General features: G+C 42.1%; 1 protein-coding gene across 9 annotated transcripts in view; it reads right to left on the bottom strand.

The window, feature by feature from the left end:
- Positions 1–23,245, bottom strand: part of LOC132400001 (death-inducer obliterator 1-like) — a 132,689-nt gene extending 109,444 nt beyond the window's left edge. For 2 of the 9 annotated variants that reach the window (XM_059981034.1, XM_059981035.1), the window contains exons 1-2: positions 22,698–23,146; positions 10,424–10,472 (exon numbers count right to left, since the gene is read on the bottom strand). In XM_059981034.1, the coding sequence (XP_059837017.1) occupies positions 10,424–10,472; positions 22,698–22,741 (93 nt within the window). In that variant the 5' untranslated portion in view covers positions 22,742–23,146. Of the gene's footprint in view, positions 1–10,139; positions 10,329–10,423; positions 10,473–22,437; positions 23,147–23,196 lie in introns of those variants that run through there. The other 7 variants (XM_059981039.1, XM_059981042.1, XM_059981037.1 and 4 more) reach the window with 5 other exon arrangements.
- Positions 23,246–23,313: the final 68 nt, after the last annotated feature.

Raw genomic sequence — 23,313 nt, 5'->3', positions numbered from 1 at the left:
TGCAGAGATGGGGCAAAGGGTGGAGACAACAGAAGGAATGTCTGAGACGGGTGGAGAAGAAAACTAGTTGAGTCGCATTTTCATCTGTAACTGCACCAAAAGTAAAAGAAACCAAAGAACAGATTGTGGAAGAATACCCCTCTACAGCTCAGCACAGACTCAGGATCAAACTGCCATCTATCAGCACTGTTAACATGTTTTGGATTGAGAACCTTCCATCAGGATTGGAAAGGAAAGGGTAGAATCCAGAATAAGATGGAGGGAAAGTGACAGGTGTGGCTAGGTGAGGGGAAGGTAGAGAAGGAAAATGAAGAGGTAAAGGGTTGAAGGAGTAATCTGAAGGGAGTGTGGACCATGGGAGGAAAGAAGGAGAGGCACCAGAGGGAGACATTAGGCAGGTAAGGAGAAGAGAATAGGTGGCCCAGGGAGATTCTGCCTTTTGTGGCGAACAACACAAAAGGTACTTAATGAAGTGGTCCTCCTATCTGCATCGGCTCTCACCGAAGAAGAGGACGTCACACTAGGAGGTTCGGATGCAACAGATGACCTGAAAGACTCACAGGTGAAGTGTCTTTGATTCCTCTTTCTGACATACTTGACCTCACATCTTCCCACATTAACCAATTCTTAGGGCACACAACTAATTAAAATTTCTGGTCTTTAAAAAAAAGCTTGTTCCAACTATGTTATACTTCTATGTTACAATGAGACTTTAATTCAGGTTACTAATTTCCTCAATACTGTGGGCTTTTACTATATGCACCTGCCGTTTATGTGGTGCCTTTCTCAAATGCTTTCTGCAAAATCAAATAGACATCTCTGCAATTTTGCCTGTTATATACAGAGGTGTACTCGAATACTTTACAAAGTTATAAACAATTTTCCTTTCCCAAAACCATACAGACTTGTTTTGATTGCATTAAGCTTCTCTCAAGGAAATGTAAGTGGCATATTTAGTCACTTTGCAGAAGGCACACAAGTCATTCAGAGCTTGAGGGTACATCAGAGACTGTAGCAAATGTCCACAGATGTACTGTGGAGAGCATTCTAACTGGTTGCATCACCAGCTGGAATAGAGGCACGAGATTCCCCAACATTGAGGACACTTTCAAAAAGTGGTGCCTGAAGGTAGCAATCATTAAGGACCCTCACCATTCCAATGTGCCCATTTCTCATTATTACCATCAGGGAGAAGGTACAGGACCCTATTCCTAAAACACTTAGGAACAGCATCTTCTCCTCCTCCATCAAAGTTCTAAACGGTCCATGAATGTATGAACACTACCTCGTGATTGCTCTTTTACACTTTTACAGCAATTTGTTATGGATGCAATGTATTGCAACAAAACATTACATTTCATGATTTTTGTCAGTAACAACAAAAAACTCATTCTAATAGCAAAACTGATGATATACCAGACAGTAAAGAAAAATGTCTAAGATGACAACTGGGAGATTAGGCAACAGAATGGCTTATAGAATTTAATTAAGACTAAATTGGGGAGTTTTAAACCAGGCCAGAAAATACACTGTTAATGGAGGGTGTGGAATTTGTCACAAGCTCTTCTACATCTACATAATGAAGTATGATCATCTCCTTCACATGGACGTACCTCTTTGCTCCCTTGGTGGTGGGAAGGAGAAAGGTTGGGACAGGCAGCTATTGTATCTCCAGCAGTGCCCAACAGATGGGGAATGATCAGAGGAGATGCAAGATCACTGCAAGAACTGCAAGGGGAGAGACCTCTTTGGAATGCTCTTGGGGAAGAGGAGATGAACAACTGGGTGGAAACCCACTGAAAGTCATGGAAATTATGGAAATAGTTCATTGAAGGCTAATGGTGTCAAGGGGATCTATATTCTTACTCTGCCAAGTTGTAGGGAGACGAGCATAGGTGGCAAATAGGTCTCTCATCCACCAGCAACAACAATAAAGATAAAACCATAGTTAAGGGAAAAAGAAGACATCAAAGACAGTATTGAGAAAAAAAATCTTCATTTGAAACGACATAACAGAACTGGAGAAAGTGCGAGAATGTAATACAATCTTTATAGGAAGCAGCTTTAGTGGAAGTCTAGTAAAGGTGGGTGTGGAAATCTGTGGCTTTGCGGATACTGCTCTCCATCTCTACAGATAGACAAAGTTCAAGAATGGGAAGAGTCAGATATGAACCACATGTAGGAGGCAGGGCAAAACACTGCATAAAAATACTAATGCCTGAACTTCCACTCACACAAACTCTGAAATATCTGGCTCTCCACAGCTTAATATAAGCTTGTTTCCTCAGGTTTCGTCCCTCCATCTTGAAGACGGTTCATTGATCTGATCATAATCTGTTTCTCTCTCCATAAATGATACCTGACCTGGTGAGTTTTTTCAATCCAATCACCGTTAGGACAGCCCCACATAGCTGGCGTACTATAACAACATTAAGAACCTTCAACATCAAATCCAGGTTCTAATCAGTCCCATGGCAACAAAATAAACACAAGATACCTCATCCAGATCACATCCTTCACATGATCAATAAGACGTGGAAGATGCACAGACAATATCAAAAGCATACTAAATACAGTCGGCCCTCCTTATCCACGAGGGATTGTTTCCGGGACACCCCAAAGATACCAAAAAACGCAGATGCTCGTCCCTTATTTAACTAGTCTGTGTGGTAATCTTTAGGACCCAGTAGAACCCCGGACCTTATTTAATCTGTCTCATTGTGATGGACTTTAGGACCTGGTGCAGCTCTGAATCCGCAGTGTTTCTGTTCACGAAAATAATCACAATTGAAAATAAGGTGGAAGTAATAAAGCAATCAGAAAGAGGTGAAACGCCTTCGGTCATTGGAAAAGCATTAGGCTACAGTCAGTCAATGATCAGAACAATTTTAATGGGGCATGTGAAAGGCCCTGCCCCGATGAAAGCTACAATTGTTAGCAATTATAAGCTACAATTATAAGCAACGTAGTGGTTTAATTATTGAAATACATGTTTAAGTGTTTTATATGCACAGGAAGGTAAAATATATACTATATAATAAGACAAACATTTGACTAACTGATGCAAAATAATACCGGATGTACTTGTTCCAACATCAATTCTGACTTAAAAATGGACTCAGGAACGGTACTCGTTCATAACCTGGGGACTGCTTGTGTTTTAAAATCATCCTTAGATTTCTTATAATACCTAATACAATGTAAATGCTATGCAAATAGTTGTTAAATTGCATTGTTTAGGGAATAATGACAAAAAATAGTCTGTACATGCTCAAACAATAAGTGCTGGAGAGAGAACTTCCAGGTTTTCCCGATCCGCGGTAGGTCGAATCCTTGCATGCGGAACCCACGGATAAGGAGGGCTGACTGTACTCTGGATGGGAAACTTCAGTGTTAATCACCAAGAATGGCTTGGTAGCACCACAACTCACTGAACTCTGATGGATATAGAGGCTGAATTGAGTCTGAGACAGGCTATGAATGAACAGGGATAAACCTACAAAGGTGTCTTCATCCATCTAACTGCAACAAAGATGCACATGTCCATAATTGTACTGGTAGAAGCAATTGGTTAAAACGGAAACAATTGACGTAGCCCTCAAAATCAGTATCCATAAGGTGCTTTAAGCAATAGGCATCATCACTATCTATGAGCTCATGGCTTGGCATATCAACACTAACAGAATCTTGGTTCAAATCAGGGGTGGACAAAGCCATACTATGACATCATGGGAAAAAAATGAAGATTAGATGTCCTCCTGAAGTTGCAGTACAGAACTGCAAACATGCTTGTAGAATAAAAATAATTGGCCAATGGACTGAGCTAAGCAACTCAACCAAAAATCTGAACAAAACGCCTGTTATGGTGAATAATTAAGCAGCTAATGAAGCGTCCCATCTTCATCTTGAATACAGTCCACGGCAAGCTATAATAAATACTGCAGCACTGAAACTCAGTTCAGACAGAAATTAGTTCTTCTGCCTGAAACTGTCTCCTGAACTAGCCACTCCTCTGGATGAGCTGTTGTAATACTAATACAACACTGAAATTTACCTGAAAATGTAGAAACCATTCTCTGCTCACCCAAAGAGCACTATGTCCAAATAGGGTAATTAACAGCTGACCAGTCTGCCAACTGTCTGCAATAATCAGCTAAATAGTGAACAATTGTCATTGATAATGTGATAATGCAGTAATTACCCACCAATTAACCTTGTTACACATGCAAAATTTGGGCTTCACGGACATTTCATCACAACCTTGTTCATGGGCCAAGAAGCTGAATTCCAGAGGTGAGTAACAATGATTGCAAGAAGCTCTATCTCATGCAAGAATTAAACAGCCACTTGATTGAGATTCCTCTCACTACCCTCCACCACACACAATAGATATAGGGCATGCCATCTACAGAACACACACTGCAGTAACTATCTTGGCTATGCCAAAAGCCCCTCTCAAGCCCACAACTTGCATGAAAATTCTACTACATTTTGTATTTTTACAACACCACACTCAATGTTTCAGAGACAGGTTCTTCCCCTCAGCCATCAGATATCTGAACAGTTCATGAACACTACCAGTTTTCCCCCCTTTTTTTTCCGCTGTTATACAGTCGGCCCTCCTTTTCCGCGGGGAATTGGTTCCGGGACCCCCCACCCCCACCCCGCAGATACCAAAAATGCAGATGCTGAAGTTCCTTAACTAACGTGACTCAGTATGGTGATCTTCAGGACCCAGCGGAACCCAGGTCTTTGTTTAACCTATCTCAGTGCGATGGACTTTAGGACCTGGCGCAGCTCTGAATCCGCAGTGTTTCTGTTCACGAAAATAATCACGATCACGATTGAAAATAAGGTGGAAGTAATAAAGCGATCAGAAAGAGATGAAACACCATCATTCATTGGAAAAGCATTAGGCTACAGTCAGTCAACAATCGGAACAATTTTAAAGGATAAAGTGAGAAAGGCCCTGCCCCAATGAAAGCTACAATTATTACTAAGCAACGCAGTGGTTTAATTACTGAAATACGCATGTTTCTTAAGTGTTTATATGCATAGAAAGGTAAAATATATACTATATACTAAGAAACACATTTTACTGACACTAAATAATGCCGGTATACCTGTACCGACTTCAAATCCGACTTAAGACGGACTCAGGAACAGAACTCTTTCATAACCTGGGGACTGCCTGTACTTTTAAATCACCTCTAGATTACTTATACCTAATACAATGTAAATGCTATGTAAATAGTTGTTATACTGTATTGTTTAGGGAATAATGACAAGAAAAATATTGTCTGTACATGCTCAAACGAGTGCTGGAGGGAGAACTTCCCAATCCGCGGTTGGTTGAATCCGCGCATGCGGAACCCGCGGATAAGGAGGGCCGAATGTATATACTTATTGTAACATGCACTATTATGCATTGCAATGTATTGTTGCTGCAAAACAAATTTCACAATATATGCTAGTGATATTAAACTGGTTCCAATCCATTCTACTTTAGTGACAACTTGTGTCTAAATTTTGGATCTTCCTACCTAACAGCATAGGAGGAGTAGTGCAATCACTGGAGTCAAGGAGAGGCCAATCCAAGATCCACACATTGTGTGCAGTGTGGACAAGAGTAGGATTACATTGTCAGAAAGACTACAAATGGTTTACAACTACCTCAAGTGCAATTAGGGATATATAATAGATGCCAAATTTACCAGTGGTACCCTAAACCTGAAAACTTTAATAAGAAAGCAATGTAGCGAGGCATTAACTGGCATCTATCAGTTTTTGGTTTAATTAGTACAGAAAGGCATACTGAGAAACTACAGCAAAATCTACCTGCTGGGCAATAGCAAAGCAGCTGAAGGCAGTGGCTGATGAATCTAATAACAATAATTTTAACTAGTATAAATATCCAGTTACCAAAAAATGTATTAGAAATCAAAAACCATATTCACAAGCCAAAAAATGCAGATCCTGGAAAGCAGATATATAAAATGCTAGAATAATCAAGTCAGGCAGCGTTGGGTGGAGAGGGATACAGAATTAACATTTCAGATTAATGACTGATCATTAGAACTGGAGAATTCTCCAGTCCTACTTCATTATTGATGAAATTAAATAATCTAAGTTGTGTTCTCTTGAGTCAACACCTTGAAAAGTTTCTACCTTTTCTTCACACAATACTTCCCAAGCTATTTAAGTGTTTCTATTACTTTGCTTTAATCCACGGTAAATGTCTGCCTAATAGCAATATATCAATTCCCAGGCTGCAATATCAACCTAAATTCTTGCCTAAATGCAGTAAGTATTGGCACCCATCAGAAATCATGTAATCAACAATCAAGCACTGGTACACCAAAGGTCAGAAACTTAACACTTGAAGAATAAACACAGTAGAAATCGCCCAAAACCAATTTATATTGGTCAGGTGGTACAACGTTTACACTTTTTGGACACAGAAAACCTACAGCACAATGCTATGCCAAACATGTACTTACTTTCAGCCCCCTATTTTTCTAAGCCCCACCTACCTGGTAACGGGTGTCCCTGCTTTACGGAAGTTCGCTTTTACAAAAGACCTACATTAGTACCAAAAGAAATCCGAAGAGGATTTTCGCTTTTATGAAAAAAAAACTTGTTTACCCCGAGAAAGACCACCAAGGTTTCATAGGAACGTTCTACTTTCGGATAGTGGGAGAAACCTGTATATGGAGCTCAGAAAGATAAAGGGCTACGAGTAACCCTAGGTAATTTCTCAGTTAAGGACATGTTCAGTACAGCTTTGTGGGCCGAAGGACCTGTATTGTGCTTTAGGTTTTCTATTGCTTTATATTTCTCTACCTATCCAGGAGCCTCTTAAAAGACCCTATCATATCCACCTCCACCCCTGTCGTTGGCAGCCCATTCCACGCACTCACCACTCTCGGCCTAAAATAGCTTACCCCGAATTATCCTCCGTACCTACTTCCAAGCAACTTAAAACTGTGCCCGCTCACTGTAGCCATTTCAGCCCTGGGAAAAAGCTTCTGACTATCCACATGATCAATGCCACTCATCATCTTATACACCTCTATCCTCCATCATGCCAAGGAGAAAAAGCCAAGTTCACACAACCTATTCTCATAAGGCATGCTTCCCAATCCAGGCAATGTCCTTGTAAATCTCCTCTGCACCCTTTCTATAGTTTCCATATCCCGCCTGTAGTTTTTTTTCCCTATACTATGTATTGCATTGAACTGCTGCTAAGTTAAGAAATTTCATGTCACATGCCAGTGATAATAAACCCGATTCTGAGGTGATTCTGAGTACAGAATCCCTCCTTATCTGTGAGAGATTGGTTCGGGGACCCCTCACGGACACCCAAAAACGCGGATGCTCAAGTCCCTTATTTAACCCGGCACAGTGTAATGGTCTTTAGGACCCAGCGGAACCCCGGACCTTATTTAACCTGTGAAAGCGCCGTGGTCTTTAGGACCCGGCAGAGCTCTGAATCCAGTGTTTCTGTTCACGAAAATAATCACGATCATGACTGAAAATAAAATGTTAATAATAAAGCGATCAGAAAGAGGTAAAATGCCATCAGTCATTGGAAAAGCATTAGGCTACAGTCAGTCAACAATCGGGACAGGTTTTTTTTATCCCAATCCACAAAACTTACACACATCCTCCCGAATACATTAAATCATCTCTAGATTACTTATAATACCTAATACAATGTCAATGCCATGTAAATAGTTGTTACACTGCATTGTTTAGGGAATAATGACAAGAAAAAGAAGTCTGTATATGCTCGAACAACAAGTGCTGGAAGAGCACTTCCAGGCTTCCTCGATTCACGGTTGGTTGAATTTGCACATGCGGTACTCGCGGATGAGGAGGGCCAACTGTACAGTACTCCATGGGGTTCGGCCAGGGTCCTGTATAGCTGTAACAGAACCTCTCGGCTCTTGAGCTCAATCCTACAGTTGGTGAAGGACAATACACCATTATGCCTTCTTAACCAGTCAACCTGTGCAACAGCTTTGAGTGTCCTATGGACTCGGACCCCAGGATCCATCTGATCCTCCATGCTGCCAAGTCTTAACGTTAACACTATATTCTGTCATCATACTTGACCTACCAAAATGAACCACCTCACACTCCACTTCTCAGTCCAGTTTTGCATCCTATCAATGTCCCTCTGTAACCTCTAACAGCCTTCCACACTATCCACAACAGCCCCAACCTTTGTGCCATCAGCAATTTAACCCATTCCTCCACTTCCTCATCCAGGTCATTTATAAAGATCACGAGGAGTAGGGGTCCCAGAACAGATCCCTGAGGCATAACACTGGTCACCGACCTCCATGCAGAATATGACCCGTCTACAACCACTCTTTGCCTTCTGTGGGCAAGCCACTTCTGGATCCACAAAGCAACATCCCCTTGAATCCCATGCCTCCTTACTTTCTCAATAAGCCTTGCATGGGGTACCTTATCAAGTGGTTTGCTGAAATCCATATACACTACATCTACAGCTTTACCTTCATCAATGTGTTTAGGTCACATTCTCAAAAAATTCAATCAGGCTAGTCAAGTCACATCCTGCCTTTGACAAAGCCTTGCTGACTCTTCCTAATCATATTATGCCTCTCCAAATAAATCCTGCCTCTCAGAAGCTGCAGAAGGTTGTAAATCTAGTCAGCTCAATCTTGGGTACTAGCCTACAAAGTACTCAGGACATCTTTAGGGAGTGGAATCTCAGAAAGGCAGCAACCTCCAGCCCTTTTCTCACTGTTACCATCAGGGAGGAGGTACGGAAGCCTGAATGCACACACTCAGCAATTCAGGAACTGCTTTTTCCCCTCTGCCATCCAATTCCTAAATGGACGTTGAAGCTACTTCACTTCTTTCAAATATACAGTAACTCTGATTTTGCACATTTAAAATGTATTCAATATATGTAATTGATTTACTTGTTTATTTGTTGTTATTATTTATTATTTTCACTGCTAGATATGGCTAAAATATGCTAACTTTACAAATATTTAAAGTTTAGTTCTTGAATATACCTGCTCAATCATCACTGGCAGGAGTACAATTTATTGCCATAAATTGCCTTGAACTGAGTGGCTTATTCAGCTATTTGAATGGACAATTAAAAGTGACCAGTTGCTATTCTACAAACACACACAAAATGCTGGAGAACTCAGCAGGCAGTATCTATGGAAAAAAGTACAGTCAACGTTTTGGGCCAAGACCCTTCATCAGGGCTCACTGTTACTCTGAAGTTACAATGAAGCTTTCATTAATCAAAAGCTTTCATACAATGACTCCAATGCACTTTTAAGGGCAAACTAGTTATTAGTTAGTTCTAGTGATACAAACTTTATCTCAAATTTATTTAATCTAAGCACGAAAGTCTATTCCACTGCCTAGATTTGAAAGTGAACTTCCTGGTTACTACTGCAGTAACAACCACTATAGCCACATGATCCCATACGTTTCCCAGATCAGTGGAGTTTCACCTCACGGAATGTAACGCCAAGCAGAGGAAATGAACATACTAATAAATTCAAGAACAAAGCAAGTCTGTGTCCTTTAAAAAAGCTCCTTAGTCATTTGAGTTCTGACCTATAAATGCGCCTCATTTATTTTTGAATTCGAGCATTAATTGCTTCATACCCTAAAAGTTCCTCTTTGAACGATTAAAAGGTTACTGATGAATGAAGTTCAATTCTCGCTACTGTCTATCCCCTACACAAATGTCACCTGGGGTTTTGTTCCAAACTTTAAACGTATTCTTCATACACAGACCAAACAAGCGCGATTCGTGAAATACAGGCGGGCAGGCGGCAACCTTCGCCAGTAGTTATGTACAACTCTAAAAAGGAAATTTCCTTGTATTAAAATTAAACCCTAGGAAGGGGGAACTTAATGGAACCCTAGTGCCGACGACGCCGCGGTCCACCTACGTCAAACACTCAGTATAACGAAGAAACAGCTCTTGGCTAACCCACACATCCCACGTCCACCGAACCGAACAGCGAGGCCCATGGCTCGGGCCGTACTAACACTGCGCTGCTGCCGGGCCTGCGTGCGGCCTATAAGGCGCCCAGCCGCCTGCCGAACTGTTCCGTGGCCCGGCGACTACTTACTCGATTTCAAAATGCTCCCAACGTCCGCTTCACTACACCCCGCTTCCTCCCTGTTCTGCTCCCGAACGGTCCGCAACTACAGTCGGATCTACGGTCACCTTCGACACGCGGCCAAGGCGAAGAGCGAGCGCAGCCGGGGAGTCGGCGCCATTACACGCAGCACACGTGACCCGACGGCGGAACACGTCATTGGGGAGGGGAAAGTCCCGAGAGCGAAAGTCGGGGCACATCAGAAAGTGCTCAGCACAAAGTTAAAAGCAAATTTATTATCGAAGTACACTTACGTCACCATATAAAACCTGGGATTCGTTTTCTTGCGGGCATTCACAGTAACTACAAGAAACACAATAGAATCAATGAATGACCACACCCAGGGCCGTAAAAGAACAAATTAAACTATGCAAATACAAAAACAAAGAAATAATAATAATGATAAATGAACAATAGATATCGAGAACATGAGATGAAGAATCCTTGGAAGTGACCATAGGTTATGTGAACAGTTCACTGATGAGCCAAGTTCAGCAGCCTCATGTGCGGCACGTTGTCAAGGTTTTCTGAAAATCAAGTCAGTAAGATCCATCAACTCTTCTTCTGTCTCACCGGTTTGTTACCTCCTCTTACCAACAGAACCATGCCTTCCTGTCTGTCCTTTCGATACAAAGTATATCCTTTGATGTTAAGTACACAACTATAGCCTTCTTTCAACCACTATTCCTGAACCTGGTGGTGTGGGTCCTGAGGCTCCTGTACATCCTTCCTGATGGAGAGACAAAACTTCCCCACAAACACACCAAAATTCTTGACCCTGCAACCCAGTAGGCAAAGATAAATATTAACAGCCCCAAAAATAGACTGAAACAGATAATCAAACACAATAGATTGAACAATGTTGAAAATCTTGAGGAAATGGCTCAAACGAACCCATGCTGCCCAATTACATCCAATTAATCTACTGATTAATTGATCTGACTTCCACCGTGGACAGTCCCAAGCCCAGGTGAACAAGGAGAAGAGTTGGGCACAGGGCTAGCAACTCCATCCTGTCAACAGCCAGAATTACAGAAACCACAACACAAACTCTGAAGACCCCATCCCTGGTAGAAGGACCTTCAACTAGAAGATGTATGAAGTGTAGCAGGTGAAAGCCACAGGGTTGATCAACCTATTGGCCTAGGATGGAGGACTCTGGTGATCTAATGTTGACTGCCTATGTTCCATTAGGAAGGTGATAGGCTTAAGAAGATTCTATACAGTGAATCTTCATTCACTAAAGATTCAGTTTATTTGTCACATTTTGAATCGAAACACCAAAACATAGTGAAATATTCTGAGTTGCATCAACAACTCAAGATTGTGCTGAGGGCAGCCCACAAGTGTCACCATGCTTTCAGCGCCAATGTAGCACACCCACAATTCACTAAACCTAACCCCACATCTCTGGAAATTGGGAGGAAGCCCAGACTGTCACAGGCAGAGCATACAAATTCCAGGCAGACAGCAACGGGAATCAAAGCTTGATTGGTGATTGCTAGTACTGCATAGTGATGTGCTAACTGCTCTGCTACCTTGCTACCCGTTGCAACACTAATCTGAAATTTTAACTCCTTCTCTCTTTGCAGTTTGACACCCAGCAAGGAATAAACCTCAAATGCTTTATCTTAAATATCCTAAAGAGAAACAAGCTAGAAAACATTCTGGATTTAATTTATCATAGAAATTGAATCACTGAGGTTATTGTTGCTGCTGCTCTAGAAAAAAAATTCAATAGATCACTAGAACATTTTTTTTGAATTTTTGATTTGGAGTGAGAAGGCTGCGAGTGAATAGCTGATTTTTGGAACCAAGGCAGTTTTTACCACTTGGGGTAAAAGAGACACAAGATTGCGCAGCACATGACGTCAGCCAGTAGAGTGTGAAAGGTTTAAAAAGAAGACAGCCATATCCAGCGGGCAGCGGAGTGAGAGACAGCAGAGTGATAGGGCTTTGGCTCAATAGGTTTAGGCAGTAACAGGATGAGGCGAGGTAGTTTTACCTGTGTTAATTGCAGAAAGGAGGAAGTATGTGTGCGAGGCCAGTTTTCTGTGCTCGGTGTCAGATGTGGGAGGCCCTGGAGTCTCCCAGCCTCCAGGAAAGCGATATCTGCACCCGGTTTATCGAGCTGCAGCTCCTAAGGGACCGAGTTAGGGAACTGGAGATGCAGCTCGATGACCTTCATCTGGTCAGGGAGAGCAAGGAGGTGATAGAAAGGAGTTATAGGCAGAGGCCATGGAAGACAGACAAGTGGGTCACAGTCAGAAGGGGGAAGAAGGGTCATATTCTAGAGAGTATCCCTGTGGCTGTACCCCTTGACAATAAGTACTCCTGTTTGAGTACTGTTGGGGGGGGGGGGGGGGGAGGGAAAAACAACCTACCTGGGGGAAGCGACAGTGGCTGTGCCTCTGATGGCCGTGTGGCTCAGAAGGGTAAGGAAAGGAAGAGGAAGCCAGTAGTGATAGGGGACTCTATAGTTAGGGGGGACAGACAGGCGATTCTGTGGACGCAGAAAAGAAACTCAGATGGAAGTTTGCCTCCTAGGTGCTAGGGGCCAGGATGTTTCAGATCACATCCAAGATATCCTGCGGTGGAAAATACATATTGGTACCAATGACAGGTAGGAAAAGGGAAGAGGTCCTGAAAAAAAGAGTACAGGGAGTTAGGAAGGAAGTTGAGAAGCAGGACCGCAAAGGTAGTAATCTCGGGATTACTACCTGTGCCACACGACAGTGAGAATAGGAATAGAATGAGGTGGAGAATAAATGTGTGGTTGAGGGTTTGGAGCAGGGGCAGGGATTCAGATTTCTGGATCATTGCGACTTCTTTTGGGGCAGGTGTGACCCGTACAAAAAGGACGGGATGCACTTGAATCCCACGGGGATCAATATTCTGCTGGGGAGAGTTTAAACTAGAATTGTTGGGGGTGGGAACCGAACTGAAGAGGCTGGGGAAGAGGTTGGCTCATAAATAGAGAAAGCTTGGAGACAGTGCGAGAGGGAGGATAGGTAGGTGATCGAGAAAGGACATGCTCACACTGACGGTTTAAGATGCTTCTATTTTAACACAAGGAGTATTCTGAACAAAGCCGATGAGCTTAGAGCATGGATCAGTACTTGGAGATATGATATGGTGGCCATTACAAGAGACTTGGATGGCTCAGGGACAGGATTGGTTACTACAAGTGCTGGGTTTTAGATGTTTCAGAAAGGACAGGGAGGGAGGCAAAAGAGGTGGGGGTGTGGCACTGTTGATTATAGATGGTGTCACGGCTACAGAAAAAGTGAACGCCATGGAGGGATTCTCTATGGAGTCTCTGTGGGTGGAGGTTAGGAACAGGAAGAGGTCAGTAACTCTACTGGGTGTTTTTTTTTTATATAGGTCGCCCAATAGTAACAGGGATGTTGAGGAGCAGATAGGGAAATGGAAACTGGAAAGGTATAATAACAGAGTTGTTGTGATGGGAGATTTTAACTTCCCAAATATTGATTGGCATCACGCTAGAGCAAGGGGTTTAGATGGAGTGGAGTTTGCTAGGTGTGTTCAGGAAGGTTTCTTGACACAATATGTAGATAAGCCTACAAGAGGAGAGGCTGTACTTGATCTGGTATTGGGAAATGAACCTGGTCAGGTGTCAGATCTCTCAGTGGGAGAGCATTTTGGAGATAGTGATCATAATTCTATCTCCTTTACAATAGCATTGGGGAGAGATAGGAGCAGACAAGTTAGAAAAGCATTTCATTGGAATAAGGGGAATTATGAGGCTATCAGGCAGGAAACTGGAAGCTTAAATTGGAAACATGTTCTCAGGGAAAAGTGTGGAAGAGATGTGGCAGATGTTCCGGGGATATTTGTGTGGAGTTCTGCATAGGTACATTCCAATGAGACGGGGAAGTTATGATAGGGTACAGGAACCATGAAAGTACAAAGGCTGTAATAAATCTAGTCAAGAAGAAAAGCTAACAAAAAGGTTCAGAGAGCTAGGTAATGTTAGAGATCTGGAAGATTATAAGGCTAATAGGAAGGAGCTTAAGAAGGAACTTGGGAGAGCCAGAAGAGGCCATGAGAAGGCCTTGGCAGGCATGATTAAGGAAAATCCCAAGACATTCTACAAGTATGTGAAGAGCAAGAGGATAAGACGTGAAAGAATAGGACCTATCAAGTGTGACAGTGGGAAAGTATGTATGGAACCGGAAGAAACAGCTGAGGTACTTAATAAATACTTTACTTCAGTATTTACTATGGCAAAGGATCTTGGTGATTGTAGTGATGACTTGCAGCAGACTGAAAAGCTTGAGCATGTAGATATTAAGAAAGAGGATGTGCTAGAGCTTTTGGAAAGCATTAAGTTGGATAAGTTGCAGGGACTGGATGAGATGTACTCCAGGCTACTGTGGGAAGCGAGGAAGGAAATTGCTGAGCCTCTGGTGATGATCTTTGCATCATCAATGGGGACGGGAGAGGTTCCGGAGGATTGGAGGGTTGCGGATGTTGTTCCTTTTTTCAAGAAAGGGAGTAGAGATAGACCAGGAAATTATAGACCAGTGAGTCTTACCTCAGTGGTTGGTAAGTTGATGGAGAAGATCCTGAGAGGAAGGATTTATGAACATTTGGAGAGGTATAATATGATCAGTAATAGTCAGCATGGCATTGTCAAGGGCAGGTTGTGCCTTATGAGCCTGATTGAATCTTTTGAGGATGTGACTAAACACATTGAAGAAGGAAGAGCAGTAGATGTAGTATATATAGATTTCAGCAAACCACTTGATAAGGTACCCCATGCAAGGCTTATTGAGAAAGTACGGAGGCATAGGATCCAAGGGGACATTGCTTTGTGGATCCGGAACTAGCTTGCCCACAGAAGGCAAAGAGTGGTTGTAGACAGATCATATTCTGTATGGCGTGTATACAGTGTATTCTGTATCCAGTGGAGTGCCTCAGGGATCTGTTCTGGGACCCTTACTCTTTATAAATGACCTGGATGAGGAAGTGGAGGGATGGGTTAGTAAGTTTGCTGATGACACAAAGGTTGGAGGTGTTGTGGATAGTGAGTGTAGAGGGCTGTCATAGGTTACAGCAGGACATTGATAGGATGCAAAACTGGGCTGAAAAGTGGCAGATGGAGTTCAACCCAGATAAGTGGGAAATGATTCATTTTGGTAGATCAGATATGATGACAGAATATAGTATTAATGGTAAGACTCTTGGCAGTGTGGAGGATCAGAGGGATTTTGGGGTCCGAGTCCATAGGACGCTCAAAGCAGCTGCGCAGGTTGACTCTGTGGTTAAGAAGGCATATGGTGCATTGGCCTTCATCAATTGTGGAATTGAATTTAGAAGCCGAGAGGTAATGTTGCAGCTATACAGGACCCTGGGCAGACCCCACTTGGAGTACTGTGCTCAGTTCTGGTCACCTCACTACTGGAAAGACTGTGGAAGACATAGAAAGGGTGCAGAGGAGATTTACAAGGACGTTGCCTGGTTTGGGGAGCATGTCTTATGAAAACAGGTTGAGTGAATTCGGCCTTTTCTCCTTGGAGCGACGGAGGATGAGAGGTGACCTGATAGAGGTGTGTAAGATGATGAGAGGCATTGATCATCTGGATAGTCAGAGGCTTTTTCCCGGGGCTGAAATGGTTGGCACAAGAGGACACAGGTTTAAGGTGCTGGGGAGTAGGTACAGAGGAGACGTCAGGGGTAAGTTTTTTTACTCAGGGAGTGGCGAGTGCATGGAATGGGCTGCCAGCTATGGATATGATGGGGTCTTTTCAGAGAATTTTGGATAGGTACATGGAGCTTAGAAAAATAGAGGGCTATAGGTAAGCCTAGTAATTTCTAAGATAGGTGCATGTTCGGCACAACTTTGTGGGCTGAAGGGCCTGTATTGTGCTGTAGGTTTTCTCTGTTTCTATGTTAACTTAATGAAGAGACCAGATGAACTTATCTATCAATGATGAATGAAGAATATTTATTTTGTATAAGTTGAAAGTTGTATATTTTCAACACTTCATTCAATTAAAACTTTGCTTTAAATAGATTACAACCCGGAAAAGGGGATTTAATGTTACCTGTAGGTAACTTTTTGATGCTATTGCATGAAATCTCATTAATAACATTTGGAACATTTTGGATAATAAAAACAAAATTAACATACACCACAAAGGTAAAATGGGAAGGGATCGTAATCACTTTAAACTAATCAACAAGATAACATTATGTTTTTCATAATCCCCACCCTAGTCCCTTTCAAATTACTATAAATAATAGGTAGCAGTTACCTAATTTAACTACACAAACTTCCAGTTGGTCATGTCTGGTGTTACTCTATGAAGCTATTTACATACTATTTGAGTTAATATCATATTCATAAAGTGTCCATGATGAAAAAATGATAAACAGTACTGTAACAGAAATGGAACCTATAATAGTTTTCAGTATTCCGTTAACTTCTATAAGTTATTTTTGCATAATACTGAGAAAATTCTATCAAATTAAAGGAAAGGTTAAACCAGATTTGCCTACATTTTCTTGTGTTGAAATTGCCAACTTAATATTTCACCTAGCTAATTTCATAACAGAAGGAATGTATTTAGTCTAGCTATGAGAAAGATAATTGATACAATTTGAACACGTGGAACATGTAATAATTAAGGCTAATACTATACACTTACTTTAAAAAAACACAATCACTGGCCTAACATATCTTTGCTGTATCACAGAATACCCACAAATTTTGGATGAGCAACATTACCACAATGTCTGTTTAAATTACCATAAGTTTTAGGAAAAATTAAGAAACACTAGAAAATAGTTTTTCGGCTTACTACTTACAAAAAGAGTGTGTGAACCCCTCTGAAGATACAACCACCACACTATCATATTCATTGTACAAATCTAATTTTTATGATATGTTTGTGATTTCCTTTTCTACATCATTGTACTTGGGAATTTATTGAAATTTTTAATTCTTTTCCAATGAGAACATTTACCTCTTTAAAAATCATCTTAAGTATTGAAGGGCTTTGCTTTTGTTCCCAGTCCCTTCTCAACCTTACAGCTTGCTGAACTTTTTGCTCTTGGATAGAAAACATCTTAGACTTATTCTGTGAAAAGTGATATGAAAGATGTGTTTAGCACAGACAAGAATTAAAACCCCAAAACTATATATTTTGCTAATCTGAAACAATGTGTTGGAAAATATGCACCTGATCAGCTTGCATCCATAGAGAAAAAAAATGGGTCAATGCATAAGTTTAGACATTGATTCTAATTTAGGTGATTCCATGTGATTGAATCTAGTTTGGAGAAATTGTGAAATTATACAGTCAGTGAGTAAAGTAAACAGCACAGTAGGGAGAACTGCTGATTCACTGCTCTGGTGACTATTCTGAGTCTGTGAAGTTTCCACTGTTTTCCAATGACCTATTGAATTGAACTGAATTGACTTTATTTCTTGTGTCCTTCACATACGTGAGGAGCAAAAACCTTCATGCTACATCTGTCTGAATGTGCAAATTATAGTAATTTATAATAAATAGTATGTACAGTAAGATATACAACAGAATAGTCAATGTAGCTTAGAAATGCAATTGTGTCAGCATGAATTAATCAGTCTGATGGCCTGCTGGAAAAAGCTGTCTTGGAGCTTCCCCCTGTGCTGGTGGGTGAACTGTCTACTGTAAAATGCCCTCGCATTGATGGGCAATAAGAGAACAAAGTTAATGGACATATGGCAGTCCACTTTACAGGAAAATAAGACCATGAGACAAAGGAGCAGAAGTTGGCTATTCAGCCCATTGAGTCTGCTCTGCCATTTCATCATGAGCTGATCCAATCTCCCCTTTAGTCCCACTCCCCCGCCTTCTCACCATAACCTTTGATGCCCTGACTACTCAGATACCTAACAATCTCTGCCTTAAATACACCCAATGACTTGGACTCCACTGCCGCCCGTGGCAACAAATTCCACAGATTCACCACACTCTGGCTAAAAAAAATTTCCACATCTCTGTTCTGAATGGGCGCCCTTCAATCCTCAAGTCATGTCCTTTCGTACTAGACTCCCCCCACCATGGGAAACAACTTTGCCACATCCACTCTGTCCATGCCTTTCAACATTCAAAATGTTTCTATGAGGTCTCCCCTCATTCTTCTAAACTCCAGGGAGTACAATCCAAGAGTGGTCAAACGTTCCTCATATGTTAACCCTCTCATTCCTGGAATCATTCTAGTGAATGAACCCTCTCCAATGTCAGTACATCCTTTCTTAAATAAGGAGCCCAAAACTGCACACAGTATTCCAAGTGAGGTCTTACCAGTGCCTCAACATCACATCCGTGTTCCTATACTCTATTCCTCTAGAAATTAATGCCAACATTGTATTTGCCTTCTTCACCACTGACTCAACCTGGAGGTTAACCTTAAAGGTATCCTGCGCGAGGGCTCCCAAGTCCTGTTGCATCTTAGAACTTCGAATTCTCTCCCCATTTAAATAATAGTCTGCCCATTTATTTCTTCTACCAAAGTGTATGGCCATACACTTTCCAACATTGTAATTCATTTGCCACTTCTTTGCCCATTCCCCCAATTTATCCAAGTCTCTCTGCAGGCTCTTTGTATCCTCAGCACTACCAGCCCCTCCACCTATCTTTGTATCATCAGCAAACTTAGCCATAAAGCCATCTATTCCATAATCCAAACTGTTGATACACGAAGTAAAAAGAAGTGGCCCCAACATGGACCCCTGTGGAACACCACTGGTAACCAGCAGCCAACCAGAATGGGATCTCTTTATTCCCACTCTCTGTTTCCTGCCAATCAACCAATGCTCTATCCACGTATGTAACTTTCCAGTAATTCCATGGGCTCTTATCTTGTTTAGCAGCCTCATGTGTGGCACCTTGTCAAAGGCCTTCTGGAAATCCAAATACACAACATCCACTGCATCTCCCTTGCCTAGCCTACTTGTAATTTCCTCAAAAAATTGCACTAGGTTTGTCAGGCAGGATTTTCCTTTAAGGACAGCCGATCCCCTAGTGGGCTCAACAACAAGCAGTTCTGAAAAGCCATCTCGTAGACATTCTACAAATTCTCTCTCTTGAGATCCAGTGCTGACCTGATTTTCCCAATCCACTCGCATGTTAAAATCCCCTACAATTATCATAACACTGCCCTTCTGGCAAGCCTTTTCTATTTCTTGTTGTAATCTGTAGTCCACATCACTGCAGCTGTTTGGAGGCCTGTAGAAAACTGCCATCAGGTCCTTTTACCCCTGCGATTTCTTAGCTCAACCCATAAAGATTCTGTACCTTCCGATCCTATGTCAACTCTTTCTAATGATTTAATATCATTTCTTACCAATAAAGCCACGCCACCCCCTCTACCTACCTGCCTATCCTTCCAATACACCATGTATCCTTGGATGTTCAGCTCCCAGAGACATGCATCCTTTAGCCATGTCTCAGTGATAGCCACAATATCATACCTGCCAATCTGTAACTGTACAATAAGATCATCCACCTTATTCCTTATGCTGCATGCATTTAAGTTTAACACCTTAAGTCCAGTATTTGGTACTTTTTGCATTGATTGCACTGCAACTCATCCCAATGGCTGCAAATTTGCTCCATCACCTGCCTATCCTTCCTGACATCCTTACTGCTCACTACCTTAGATCTATTTCTGTTTTCCCTTTCCTCTGCTCCATCATTCCGGTTCCCATCACTCTGCCAAATTAGTTTAAACCCTCCCTAACAGCTTTATTAAACCTTCCCACCAGGATATTGGTCCCCCTAGGATTCAAGTGTAACCCGTCCTTTTTGTAAAGGTCACACTTGCCCCAAAAGAGGTCCCAATGATCCAGAAACTTGAATCCGTGCCCCCTGCTCCAATCCCTCAGCCACGCATTTATCCTCCACCTCATTCCATTCCTATCTCACTGTCGCGTGGCACAGGCAGTAATCCCGAGATTACTGCCTTTGCAGTCCTTCTTCTCAACTGCCTTCCTAACCCTATATTCTCCTTTCAGGACCTCTTCCCTTTTCCTACCTATGTCATTGGTACCTATATGTACCACGACCTCTGGCTCCTCACCTTCCCACTTCAGTATATTGTGGACACCATCAGAAACATCCCGGACCCCGGCACCAGGGAGGCAAACTACCATTTGGTCTCCTAACTGCATCCAAAGAATTGCCTATCTGACCCCCTATCGAGTCCCCTATTACTACTGCCTTCCTCTTCCTTTCCCTACCCTTCTGAGCTACAGGGCCGGACTCTGTGCTGGAGGCACAGCCACTGTTGCTTCCCCCAGGTAGGCTGCCCCCCCCCCCAACAGTACTCAAACAGGAGTACTTATTGTCAAGGGGTACAGCCACTGGGGTATTCTCTAGAACCTGACTCTTCCCCTTAACACCTCCTAACTGTGACCCACCTGTCTGTCTCCTGTGACCCCAGCGTGACCACCTACCTGTAACTTCTCTCTATCAACTCCTTACCCTCCCTGACGAAGGTCCCTTAGGAGCTGCAGCTCCGTGCACCTGGCGCATATGTGGACGTCCAGGAGGCTAGGAGACTGCAGGACCTCCCACATCTGACACCAAGAACAACAAAATAAGGAGGGGAATACAACTACTTTGAGAGCCAGAGTAGACTCATAAACTAGACCACCTACTTTTAAGTTTTCAGCAAATATTAGAATATGGTAAGCACTAATAAGTTCCGGAGGAAAGAAGCTGTCATATAATAGAGGGCCTTTACATCATTGTACTTGATGTACTCAACATACAGAAGCACTTTTCCAAAGCAAATATTTAGAAATTGTAATAGGATTAAAGGATTCATATAATCAAAATTACTGTGGCCTAATTCTGCTTCTTTGTCGTTTGGTCTTTCCCTGGTTGTTTTGTACTAGACATGGGCTCATTAGCCGGAGTACAGTCAGTATTTAGCAAAGCATGTGTTACATTATTCTATCGGAAAGTATTGACACCAAACAAAATATTCTTTACTTTTCCTAAGAATATTTAAACAGCTATCATGAAGACTCATTTACATTTAAGATCATCCAATAAAGGGAATGATCCCTGGAGTTTAAAAAGATGTATGATTTCCATCAGATATTTGAAATTCCTCAAATTAAAAAAAAAGCAAACGCTGAAAACCTAAACCTGGGGGTCATAACCTCAGAATGTGATTATCCACTTGTGTATAAGGTAATCAAAAATTAAATTGCCCACTTTCAAATTTACATTTAGTACACACACAAAATGCTGGTGGAACACAGCAGGCCAGGCAGCATCTATAGGGAGAAGCGCTGTCGACATTTCAGGCCGAGACCCTTCCTCTGCGTTCCACCAGAATTTTGTGTGTGCTGTTTGAATTTCGAGCATCTGCAGATTTCCTCGTGTTTACATTTAGTACGTTTGGGTTGCGGTTAACTCAAAGCTATTATAGCTTGGGCCGGAGCTTGGAGTTCAATTCCGCCACTGTAAAAATACTTCCCATGGGTGTGTGGGTTTTCTCTGGGTGCTCCAGTTTCCTCCCACATTCCAAAGACATACTAGTTAGTAGGTTAACTGTAAAATGTCTTGCAAATTATCCTGTGATTAGGTTAGGGTTAAATTGGTGGGTGGCTGAGCAGCATTGCTCGGTGAGCCAGACTATTCTGTGCTGTTTCTCTCTAAAAATAATGATCTTGCTTTGGTTTTAGAATGACTCAGTTTTATTCTCGCTGACATATGACATGAAATTTTCTGTCATGTAATTAATTTCAACATTTTTGTCTTGTTTTCAAATCCCTTTCCAGCATGTAGTACACTGGTTTCCAGCATTATAGTCCCCTAATTCTGATCCCTTGCTCAGTTTTAATAGTTTTCCAGTTAGTAACATGTGTAAATGAGACCCTCAAGTACTGCGATTCAATTGCTAACACACCCAATCCCAGGTCTTTAACTCTCTTTAAAATGTAATGGAGAAGTTATATGCTTTCTGTGGGAAAAGCCCTTTACACCCATCTGAGAAAACAAATCAAGAGCAAGTTTACATCCATTCCGCGGACAGATTAATTAGTCATTGTAAAATGTCCTGTGATTAGGCGAGGGTTAAATTGGGGGTTGCAGGGCAGCGGGCCTACTTCATGCTGCATCTCAATACATTTAATTAGCTCAGGTCATTTGGATTGCCCGGAGATCGAATTAGTTGGTGCCTATTAAAAATTACTCTCGGGAAATATTTTCTTAAAATAGGACAATGATCTTGAACTCACCGTCTGTAAGAGTAACAGAAAAAAGAGTCAATTGAAGCTTTTAGAAGGGAATCGGATACACACGAGAGATTTTATTCGTAGTAAGGCAGGTTAGCTGTAATAAAGACAGAAAGCGGGAAGAACTCAGCGGATCTAGCAGCATCAGAGGAGGCAATAGGTACCATTTCTGTACCAATACAACATAGTAAAACACAAAAGCATACCAACTCGGTCCTTCATATCTGCTGTAACATTGTATAAGAGCAAAACTGATACTTTACCTTGTACTATTTTTCTGTACCAACCCATATCCCTGTATATCCATAATGGCCAAATGAAGACCACCCTGATGACTTATCCACACCTTCTTCACTGGAAAAAGTCCAACATGTGGTGAAAGTTTCTCTCAGGTCCAGGGTACGGAACCAGACAATGAAGAAACTACAGTTATTTCCCTTGGAGAGAATGGTGTGGGGGCGGGGGAGGGAAGGATGTGGTTGGGAAGTGCAACAAAATGTTTTAATTAATCGCCATTGACAATAGGCTACTAATTAACAGCTGAGCTGTTAAAGAGCTCAGAGCCCTCCAGGTAAAGAATAAATCCGCGACAAATCAGAGCGTATTATTCACACTTCTCTGTCCTCAAACAAACAGTATCTTGGTCGGCTCCGTCAAAATTCCGAACACACCCTACGCACGACCATAAGCAGTCTCAACGCAATAGGTCAGCTTCAGACACTAGTAAACTGTGTCTGTTGCCCAAGATACCAGTAATTTTACCTCATAGGAACGCCCGTTTAAATTTAGACTGCGTCAGCGCGGTTTAAACCGCCCCCCAACGACAACCACCCAGTGTAATGCGCATGCTCGCCAGGGGGCGGGGCTTGTGACGGACGG

Source organism: Hypanus sabinus, chromosome 9 (assembly GCF_030144855.1).
Source record: "Hypanus sabinus isolate sHypSab1 chromosome 9, sHypSab1.hap1, whole genome shotgun sequence".
Classification (NCBI taxonomy): domain Eukaryota; kingdom Metazoa; phylum Chordata; class Chondrichthyes; order Myliobatiformes; family Dasyatidae; genus Hypanus; species Hypanus sabinus.
Note: the sequence above shows the minus strand (reverse complement) of the source record. Positions and strands in the feature narration are given on the sequence as shown.